The sequence below is a fragment of the Mytilus californianus genome, unplaced genomic scaffold (assembly GCF_021869535.1).
Source record: "Mytilus californianus isolate M0D057914Y unplaced genomic scaffold, xbMytCali1.0.p SCAF_15, whole genome shotgun sequence".
NCBI lineage: Eukaryota > Metazoa > Mollusca > Bivalvia > Mytilida > Mytilidae > Mytilus > Mytilus californianus.
Window position 1 is genome coordinate 18,564,995 of NW_026262637.1, and position 11,862 is coordinate 18,576,856.

General features: G+C 33.6%; 1 protein-coding gene across 1 annotated transcript; it reads right to left on the minus strand.

Annotated features, from left to right (window-relative positions):
- Positions 1-4,842: 4,842 nt before the first annotated feature.
- LOC127725582 (uncharacterized) lies at positions 4,843-10,568 on the minus strand. The gene is made up of 4 exons (XM_052232653.1): positions 10,468-10,568; positions 9,669-9,733; positions 8,480-8,652; positions 4,843-5,207 (listed from the first exon to the last, which is right to left on the minus strand). The coding sequence occupies exons 2-4, from the start codon at positions 9,729-9,731 to the stop codon at positions 4,916-4,918; spliced, it is 528 nt and encodes a 175-aa protein (XP_052088613.1). The 5' UTR covers positions 9,732-9,733; positions 10,468-10,568; the 3' UTR covers positions 4,843-4,915.
- Positions 10,569-11,862: the final 1,294 nt, after the last annotated feature.

Below are 11,862 nucleotides of genomic sequence, written 5' to 3' on the forward strand. Positions count from 1 at the left end.
GCTGAATCTTAATGCACCTGTCCTAAGTCAGGAGCCTGTTGTTCAGTGGTTGTCGTTTGTTAGTGTGCTTCAGAAGTGTTTCTCGTTTCTCGTTTTTTATGTAGATTGGACCGTTGGTTTTCCTGTTTGAATTGTTTTACACTAGTCCTTTTTGGGCCCTTTATAGCTTGCTGTTCGGTGTGAGCCAAGGCTCCGTGTTGAGAACCGTACTTTGACCTATAATTGTTTACTTTTTACACATTGTGACCTGATGGATAGCTGTCTCATTGGCACTCATACCACATCTTCTTATTTATATTGAATTCTTGTGGTTCTTTGATATGCTGAATCTAACCATGTATTTAGATTTTGGATATTAGACCATAATGGGTAACTTTTCAATTTCAATTTTGAAGTTCTTATACCACATTAATTCTTTGTTAGAAACCTATTATGTGTCAAATATATTTAATCATAATCAAAATTCAGAGCTGTATCAAGCTTGAATATTGTGCCCCAACTGTTCAGGGTTCGACTTCTGTGGTCGTATCAAGCTGCACCCTGCGGAGCATTTTATCTTTTTTGCAAATGTTTAAAACAAGTGGTTTTTTTTTATGAATAATAGAAAATGATGGCGTTTAGATCAACATGCATGAGACAACAAACCAAAAAAAAAAACATAAAATGACATCTACTGATCTTTTTGCCCCAATTTCACGGTCCACTGAACATAGAAAATGATAGTGCGAGGGGGGCATCCGTGTACTATGGACACATTCTTGTTTCAGTTATAATTTAAGCAAAATGAATCTTAGAAATCATATCATTAGATCATATAAATAAGTAAATTTACAATGATAGTAATTGAAACACCTATCTACAGAAGACAAATACTCGAGAATGAACAAATAAAACTAAATGCAAACTCATTCCGAATGGACTTCGATAATCGATGTTGCGTTTTAACCGATTTGATTCAGTTGCCAATAATGAGGGGTATGTAGATGAAACGAACTTTTGTCGTACAAAATCAAAAGCCTGATACTTTTGCTGACTTTTTTTTATCTTTCTTTGGCATAATTATCTGTATACCCATGCGAAGTACCTAAGTTCGTCCTGGGTTAAAGTAGAAGTCGTGTAGCTCAATCTTTCTTTTTCAGTGAAGTGTTTGTTCACTGTTGTGTGTGTGTTCTTCCTTTATCTTATGGCCAAGCTCGTCTTCTTCCTTTATTTTATGGCCAAGCTCGTCTTCTTCCTTTATCTTATGGCCAAGCTCGTGTTCTTCTTTTATCTTATGGCCATGCTCGTGTTCTTCCTTTATCTTATGGCCAAGCTCGTGTTCTTCCTTTATCTTATGGCCAAGCTCGTCTTCTTCCTTTATCTTATGGCCAAGCTCGTCTTCTTCCTTTATCTTATGGCCAAGCTCGTCTTCTTCCTTTATCTTATGGCCAAGCTCGTGTTCTTCCTTTATCTTATGGCCAAGCTCGTCTTCTTCCTTTATCTTATGACCAAGATCGTGTTCTTCCTTTATCTTATGGCCATGCTCGTGTTCTTCCTTTATCTTATGGCCAAGCTCGTGTTCTTCCTTTATCTTATGGCCAAGCTCGTGTTCTTCCTTTATCTTATGGCCAAGCTCGTCTTCTTCCTTTATCTTATGACCAAGATCGTGTTCTTCCTTTATCTTATGGCCATGCTCGTGTTCTTCCTTTATCTTATGGCCAAGCTCGTGTTCTTCCTTTATCTTATGGCCAAGCTCGTGTTCTTCCTTTATCTTACGGCCAAGCTCGTGTTCTTCCTTTATCTTATGGCCAATCGCGTGTTCTTCCTTTATCTTATGGCCAAGCTCGGGTTCTCCCTTTATCTTATGGCCAAGCTCGGGTTCTTCCTTTATCTTATGGCCAAGCTCGTGTTCTTCCTTTATCTTATGCCAAGCTCGTGTTCTTCCTTTATCTTATGGACAAGCTCGTCTTCTTCTTTTATCTTATGGCCAAGCTCGTGATCTTCCTTTATCTTATGCCAAGCTCGTCTTCTTCCTTTATCTTATGGCCAAGCTCGTGTTCTTCCTTTATCTTATGGACAAGCTCGTCTTCTTCTTTTATCTTATGGCCAAGCTCGTGATCTTCCTTTATCTTATGCCAAGCTCGTCTTCTTCCTTTATCTTATGGCCAAGCTCATGTTCTTCCTTTATCTTATGGCCAAGCTCGTGTTCTTCTTTTATCTTATGGCCAAGCTTGTCTTCTTCCTTTATCTTATGCCAAGCTCGTGTTCTTCCTTTATCTTATGGCCGAGCTCGTCTTCTTCTTTTATCTTATGGCCAAGCTCGTGTTCTTCCTTTATCTTATGGCCAAGCTCGTCTTCTTCTTTTATCTTATGGCCAAGCTCGTGTTCTTCCTTTATCTTATGCCAAGCTCGTCTTCTTCCTTTATCTTATGCCAAGCTCGTCTTCTTCCTTTATCTTATGACCAAGATCGTGTTCTTTCATCTATCTTATGGCCAAGATCGTGTTCTTCCTCTATCTTATGGCCAAGCTCGTCTTCTTCCTTTATCTTATGGCCAAGCTCGTGTTCTTCCTTTATCTTATGGCCAAGCTCGTGTTCTTCCTTTATCTTATGGCCAAGCTCGTGTTCTTCCTTTATCTTATGGCCAAGCTCGTGTTCTTCCTTTATCTTATGACCAAGATCGTGTTCTTTCATCTATCTTATGGCCAAGATCGTGTTCTTCCTCTATCTTATGGCCAAGCTCGTCTTCTTCCTTTATCTTATGGCCAAGCTCTTCTTCTTCCTTTATCTTATGGCCAAGCTCGTGTTCTTCCTTTATCTTATGGCCAAGCTCGTGTTCTTTTTATCTTATGGCCAAGCTCATGTTCTTCCTTTATCTTATGGCCAAGCTCGTGTTTTTCCTTTATCTTATGACCAAGCTCGTGTTCTTCCTTTATCTTATGGCCAAGCTCGTGTTCTTCTTTCTGAAATTTAATGCTTTGAATACCCCTTTGGTATCTACTCCCTGTATTTTGTAATGCAGTGCCAACTTAATCGATTCTACTGCCATTCGTGAAGTTATAAGAATGGCTGGAGGAAAGTATTCATATTTTAGTAAACCAACACTTCTATGCACCAGACTCAAGCTTGCGACCAATTCTAGAGACCACCAAAGAACACAATGAGAATCAACTTGTCAAAGAATCATAATGTGGTATATTGGAAAACCACAAAACCACATTATCTGTTCACTGAATATGGAAAATGATTGTGCGAGCAAATCATCATAGACAAATATTCTTTTTTTTTAATTCAATTTGATATTTTATTCTGATTTCTGATCCGCCATGAGCTATTATAAAGCCATATTGTGCTTGGGGGATAGACACTCCGTCTTTAATATTTTATTTGCAATAATTGATACCGGTTTACAATCTCGGTTTAGAGTATGGAAAACACAGAAAACGTAAACAAGACGTCAAAATATGATTATTTTCCCAACTAGTCCCTTTCCCGATGTTGTAAATTCCTGGGAGGGGGCGCACTTTCATTCATATAAATACATATATGATAATATATAGTATGTGTTTGAATGTTGGGGAATAAAAATAGTTTGTTAACAAAGACTGTCCTAATAAGAGACCAGGGATGGGCACGATTACTGACAAATGTAATCGATTAATAATCGATTACTTGAAGGATTTTTGTGTAATCGATTAATAATCGATTACTCTGATTTTTGTATGTAATCGATTGCAATCGATTACTTTAGCAAAAGTAATTACATTACTTTTCGATTACTGTCAATTACATGCTACAAAATTACAAATTAAATAAAGTAAGTTAAACACAAAGTCAATTATGTTGTTCAATGTATGTATAGTGGAAATTTTGAACTTTACAAAAATAGCATTTAAAGCATTGTTTCCAAATTTTATGTTGACAGTTGTTTTCTAGATGGAAGCTCTTACTGTCTAAGGATCCGAAATATTCAAAAATTCTAGAAATTTTGGTTTTCAATATGAATGATTGGTGATAAAGTTCTTGCAATGGCATCACATTGCATCAATCACTTCTTTATATTTTAGGTTATTATCTCCATATTTTTGCACATACAGAATTTCATCAAACATCATACATCTGACACAGACTTTATTAAGATGTTTTGACTTTTTTCGAATTGCTTTGCGTTATTTTTTATAGAAACTATACATTTTTTTACTGATTGATATCAATATGCCGGCATTTAACAAGCAGTCTAGTCGGTGCATTCAGCTACAGACGAGTCATTGGTGTTGTAGTGTCCCCCTTTCTCTTCAAATGCTGGACATCTCTTGTCATTTGAGCGTTAAAAAACAATATATACCGTACAAGTAGCTAGATTTTCTTTTTAACAGAACGTTGTTTCATAATGTGGTTTTGTGGTTTTCCCATATACCACATTAGGATTCTTTGACAAGTTGATTCTCATAGTGTTCTTTAGTGGTCGCTAGAATTGGTCGGTAGCTTGATTGGTCGCTAAAATGGGTCGCCTGCTTGAGTCTGGTCTTCTATGCTGTGAATTTATTTCCACTGAAAATACGTGATAAAAATATCTAACCACATTTGTCGTTTTTCAGCCTCTCTCTCTCTTTCTGTGTGTGTGTATGTGTGTGTTTGAGTGTTTTTCCAATGTGAGTATAATTGGTGAAACAAGTCTTGTTGTGCCTATAGTTTAGTCATTTCCTGTTCTTAATGTAGATGTGAAGCGAAAACTTAATTCCAACAAAACTATATTTAAAAATACACGTAGGACCATATATTTTGTATCTGTAGCAAACAAAATGTGTACTTATATATTACTTGAAAGAAAGGAAATATGTTGATAAAAAAGGCAACAAAACAATAGTGGTTTGATTAGGTTTAATTGTTTAAAGTATACATAATCATACTATCGCTTGTCGTCGGTCGATAATAAATTAACATCCGTTCTTATTGTATTTGTATCTCCAGATGGTTCTTGTTGGATACGAAGCTGTATTTGGATATCCAGTCTTTTCCACTTTGTCTCTTTTGGCACTGATGTATTCATTGCTAGAATATACGATACCAACGTGACCACTTCCGCTTGGTTGGGGGAATGCGATGATGTCTCCAGATCTTTTTTGATAGAAACTGGGTATTAGAGTGTAACATCCCGTATTTTTTATTTCACCTGAATTTGGATTTCCCCATTCATTAGCGCCTATCGGGGAATAAATCCACCAACGCCTGTAATACAAATAAATAAAAAAAATCAATAAATCAATAGTCTAGATTCCTAACAAAATGTCTGTTGCCAGTTATTTGAAAGGAGATTTAAGAAATCCATCACAAGAAAACAACAGGAAAATAAAATTAAACCAGAGAAGACATTTAAGGTTGATAGGTGATTTAGATTGAATACGATAGTTGTCAAAATGTAGTTTATATCAAGCTATTTTCAAAAATATAATAAATGTATGGACCACGAAGCTTTTTTCGATCTAAGGTTATGCAAAGTTGTCAGATTTTGTATAGATTATACATGGAAAAGCCACCTTTATATGACTAAAATGAAAACTAAGTTATATAATTTTACAACAAAATATGAAAAGATAGCTCTTGTTATGATTACATGGAATAAAAGTAAAAAGGTGGGGTCACTGAACTCGTTTTCTGATTCTGTACAAAAATTATTTTTTTTAATTAAACATTCCTTTTAAAATCTAATTATCTAAGGTGAATTTTAGATGAAAAGAAAAGACACTTCAAATCAAACAATAAATATTAAGAATTTGAAAAAAAGCAGTCAAAATTAAAAAGATAAATAATATAAATTTCTTCATTTAAATAAAATTATTACAAATTAGTTGCGTTCCTGTTTCACAATTTGCATATGTCATCAATGTTTTAGACCGATTGTGTTCTTCTTTCTTAGAATCCCAGATAGCGGAACTCTCTCGATATATTTCTAAGGTCTACATATTACAGTCTTCAACAATAGTTAAATGTACGATTACATATTATTGCATGCTGTTCGGTGTGAGTCAAATTTTTAATGCTCCGTGTTGAAGGCCGTACCTTGACCTATAATGGTTTACTTTTATGAATTGTAACTTGGATGGAGAGTTGTCTCATTGGCACTCATACCACATCTTCTTATATCTGATTAGTAGATATTTCATAAATATATAAACTTGATTGACCTGAATCAGGACCGCAAAAACTAAAAACAAAATTAAAGCCAAAGATGTATACTTATTTGCATAAGGAATCTTTAGTAAGGTGCCAAACCGTGTATCTTAGGTCAATTTCATCATAGGGAGTTCTAGAATCATGTCCGTGGAAAACAACCGACTACTGGGCTAATGATACCGTTGGGGACTGACAATGATATTGAACGATCAATTTAACACTAAGCAGATTTCTTTTCTTTCAGAACAGGGTTTTACAAAGAAACTATTTTTATCTCTAAAGGGATTACTAAAGTTGTTGCTCCTTAAACAGTTTTTTGGCAGAGGTTAAGTTGTATAACCATTCAACATGATGAACTGTAACAAAAAGACTCATTCGTAGAACATTAAAATAACACTTCAGAAATGTGGCGCAACCGTACATGTAGTGCATTTTCGATTAGAAATTTGAAATGATGTATAAACACTTGATGACCTAATCTATAAATCGTCTTGAATTTAGACATTTAACAGACATTATAAAAGAGTGCCACCAGTAATTATTTTTTAGAGAAACAAATCATGAAAATCTAAGCAAAGACCCGTATCGATGCTCCTGAAAAACATGTATTCAAACTAGCACTTCAGTACTCAAAAACCCCGAAAAATTTTCAATCTCATTCAGTGGAATAACAATTTGTACGTTGAAGAACTACCAAAAAAAAACAGTTCAGAAAAAAATCTCACTGAAAAAAAAGAAACAAATGAAAAAAAGAAATAAAACATATTATAAAATAAAACAGATGATACGAAAACAACCAAGTCATGAGTTTAACAGTAAGAAAATACCGTGCAAAATAATAATTGCAGTTACTGTACTAACAACAAAGTCAAATGTTTTCGGAAGGGTAAAGTACTCTGCAGTTTTATCAAAACTTTTATCAAACCGATACAGAAAAGCCATCACGTACTTGAACAATCTGATTAATGAACAATTCTTTCATTTTAAAACTTTGTGGTTAAAAAATAAACCCAGGGACCTAGTCTTACGATTGTTGTAGGACATGTCAAAGTCGTAAGATATGTTTTCGAAAGTTTCCCAAGTTACGATATATCATATTTTTATCGTTAACTTAAGACACCTCGCGACATGGCTTATGATGGTCTTATGATTTTCATAAAAGTTACGACATCACTTCCACTGTTTTAATGTGATAAGTATCATTTACTGCGTTTATCTTTGCACATGCAGCCTCCCGCGCTCTCGTTTTGGCACTGTTTGTTGTTGTGTTGTTTTGTCTGTTATATGGTAAAGATGTATTCTTTTCCACTTCGTCAATTAAAATTTGAATCTTCTGCGACGTAAAATTTTGACTCCTTTTCTTACTCATGCTTATGTATGATAAATATATATTATATTATTTTCTTCTTACATAGTAGTTTATTAACGGATTTGCACGAGTATTTCGTTAAGTGAGTATTCGATGTACCAAATATTCACAATTAAGTGCCAGTCTTTGTAAGAATCAGGCAATTTTGAAAAAAAATCAAAACATGGCCGAAAAAAACCAACCGACATAACCATCCTATTTTGAAGTAACCTCATCCTGAGCTAGTAATGCATGTGTGTCTGGTAATTCGAGAAATCTCTATATAACGTTTGGTTAGTATGATTGCAAATTAAGGAGTTAGCTCCCCTTAATTGTTAATTTCTAGTGCATTTCAACCAAATTATATCTTGAATTACTAGAACAGGAAAAGTTAAACGAATGTTATATTCGTGCACCATTATACATATTGAACATAAATTAATGTCAACTTGAGTGGTTTTTTTGTTTGTCATGTTTTCACCCCTGCCTGATTCTTAGACAGATTGGTACTTAAATTACATTTTATGTATAATAATACATGAACGCGAAGTTCTAGAATTCTATTGTATATCCAAACTGAATTGAAACAAAATATCAACTCTCATATTTTCATTCCTTTTCATATATAATTTCATGTTCATTATAATGAAAAAAATATTCGTAAATGATAAGAATGGTAATAATTATTATTTTCATACTTATTATTTTGTATAATTATTCTTATAATTTTTTAATCATTATTTAAAATAAAAGAAGACACATTCACTTATGACAGTGATAAGAGCATCATAGGTATGAATCTCTTAGGAGAGCTTTGATTTACATTCTAGGGCATATCATAAATTATGATAGTCATGAGATGGTCATACAATTTGTCCCAAGATATATCTTATGACATATCTTATGACATATCTTATGACATATCTTAGGATACTTTCGAAAACCAGGTCCCTGGTTATTAAAAAAGAAAATAACATACCTTGTAGGAACTTTTGCTCCAACGCTTTTGAGAACATCATATACAAACAAGTTACATTTCCATGTACCGCAGAATCTGGAACCATGTTTGCATCCAGATTTACTCCAGTCAGTACTATCGATAAAACTCCTTGCCTTGTTAACGATTTTCGACGCCGTCACATCACTTCCTTTCTGTATCAGAAAAGATATAGTTTTTTAAAAGAGAATGACGTGAAGGAAATAGTTGTAAGGTAAACGAATGAACATGCTTCTACATTGTCTAATTTAATACCCATCTGTAATGGGGTTTTTTATATTGGCTAATTGTCTGTGTTAATGGGTTAAACAGTTCTTTTTCTGTTACCCCGAACAATATTCATTAATTAGGATAAACTTTCAAATTTGAAAATAATAATAACTATATTTATATCAAATTTCATGCAGTCATATCTTCTATTTTAATCCAGTTCTGTTCAGATACTTCGTTCGTAGTTAATTAACAGCATTCAAACTATCTAGAAGACGTTTAACATATCCGACACCACAAGTACTGATCGTCTGAAAAGTGATGGGACAATATTATATTGACTCAAGCAAAATTTCAGAACAGTGCTGAACATTGCTGAATTTCCCTAAAAAATAATTATCTGAGAAATTACATGCATTATTTTGCATCGGAAGGGTAACAGTTTCTACAGCTGTTTATGTTGCATGTTCTTCCCTGGAACTACATGTACACATACGGTTTTATGTTGCATTTGATTATGGCACAACCCAAAAAAGAAAGACGGAATTGTTGCTACGACAAGTTGAAAACAAATGGTAATCATTTGTGATGCAGATATTCTACAACGGTCTTCAAAATCATGATAGCCAATATAAAACTGCTGAAGGGTGGCTTAAAATGTACTATTAAAAATCTTTGGTTCAATTACTTCAATTTGATCCATATGCAGGTGCTGCTGGAATTTGGATACACAGTGAAGTTCGCAATCGACACTTACATTACGTTTCTACTGTAGAGATGATTCAGGAAAGAGGTTGACCTAAATACTGCGTAAAAACTATCAGCACATATCAGTGTTCTTTTAAGGCATCATGTCTGTCATTTTGGTTCTAACAGTGTATAGGAATGTGTATGATGAGTTTATATTTGGGATATTTGCACATACCTATAATACTGTATATCAAAAGAGTAATAAACTTACTGTTTGGTATGATAGATGTAACTGTATCACAATGACCACCAACAATTGAAAGGAAAGATTCATATCTGTAAAACAGACAAAAATAATCGTAATCGAGCGCCACGAGGACTTTTGAGGATTATTTTTCTTTCTCTCGAAACGATCATGTATCTAGTGATCGACTAATTTCAAAACGTATCAATTGCTTTCAGGTGTTTCCGAAGAAAGAAAAAAAAAAAACCAACGTTTTCATGAACGCTCGAGACAAAAAACATTAAAAGCCAAAAGTACTAACGAAACGTTTGAGCCTACACAGAATAGCGAAAACCGTCTTAGATCTATTTTGCCTGAGAGAGTTGCAACCTACGGTTCATTTTTAACTGGAAATGTAAAGATAAAATGTCTCATTTAAATCATGCTAATACAAGAGCACTGGCTACTGGGTGGAGGATAAGCTCCGGTACGCATGTGGTATTTTTTTTCACTCTACAGTTTTGTGGTAGAAAAAAATATGGATACGACCACTTAAAAAAAAAACAAACAAAAAATCATCATATACTTGATGTTAAACCTATTTATAACACATCATAAGACAAATATATGATAAGGGAAAAAAAATAATTTAACTTTGCGGCCAAAAATCGTACCATATCCTAAATTTACATGAAATATTTGCCACTTGACGTTAAGCAAACAAAAATTCCATCAATCAATACATACGCCATACCAACGCAAGATCTCAGATAAAAGTTTTTTATCATTAATTTCCACTTACACAAGTGATATAATTTATCATTTAGGTTATACATACCGATTCATGCGATTGAATGATAGCCGATGTCTTATGTGAAACGTAATAAAATGTTTTTGCGTGTTAACCTTTTTATATAAAAAAATGAAATACATGATCGGAAAACCAACATTAAAACGGATATGTTATATAATGTTTTAACGCATAAAGTATACACACTTGAGTAACTCCATCTGGCAAAATCAAACCTAAATAATTCACCAGTAAAAAGGGGCATTTTTGATTGACTTTATTGAAATTCGTTCATGTTACGAGTGTGAATAAAATGTACAAAATGTAGATAACTTTATTTTTTATTTTTTATCTGTTTTGTCATTCGCCATCTTTTTATTTAAACGCATGGCAACTCTTATAAAATAAATCCAAACAACATCGTGGAATTGTTATAATACAGTGAACATTAATAGTACTAGAGAAAACACAAAAATAATGTACGTGGTAAGGGAATGCCAGTGCTCTGATTGTAGACTGTATGTCCCCCAGGGGTATCACCAGTCCAGACGCCAGTACTTCGGTACTGTCATGAAAATAGGGATATTATTTGATTGAAAATTGCTGTTAAAAACTTTTGGAAATCATTTCAGTAATGTATCTCCAACATGCAAAGTTTTTATTTCTTCTCCGGTTTTTGTGTAAACAATATTTTATTATGAATTATACAAAATACAATATAAATTCACATTCACAAATAGGATACAGAAACAAGCAACAAGTGCTTATATTAATCTGTCTCCTTGTTAAATTGGATACAATATACACAAATAAATCAAGACTACATGCTCTGTTACATAATAACAATATTGATAATGTATATCAGATACAGGTACATTTAAATGAATTGTTGCCGTGAGATTCAGGCACGTGTTATTGAATATTTTTTCTCCCCAAAAACACTTGAAAAAGGGGGAGGGGGTGCAAATTTTATTCGATGTATATCTGGCCCTCCATATCGAAAATGACATGTAGTTTCAAAAAGAGTTTTGTCGTTGTGAAAGGAAGGAAACATTTTCTAATACCAATTATGAAGGTAATTACTGTTATTCTTCCATTCCCAAAAACTGGAAAAAGATCGGTTGATTGATTGCAATGGTTGCATGTTGAATACACAGGCGCTTGGGTATATGATACAAAAAAAAAATTTTAATTTTTTTTTTGTTGATTTAAATATTCAATTTTCCATATTTATACTACATATCTATCACTACTGCGCATGTCTCACCTAGTTTCGAGTGATTTTACCAACTTTGAGACAAACCCCCATTTTACTATCCACACTAAGAAACAAAACTAGGTGAGACATGCGCAGTAGTGATAGATATGTAGTATAAATATGGAAAATTGAATATTTAAATCAACAAAAAAAAAATTAAAAACATTTTTTGTATCATATACCCAAGCGCCTGT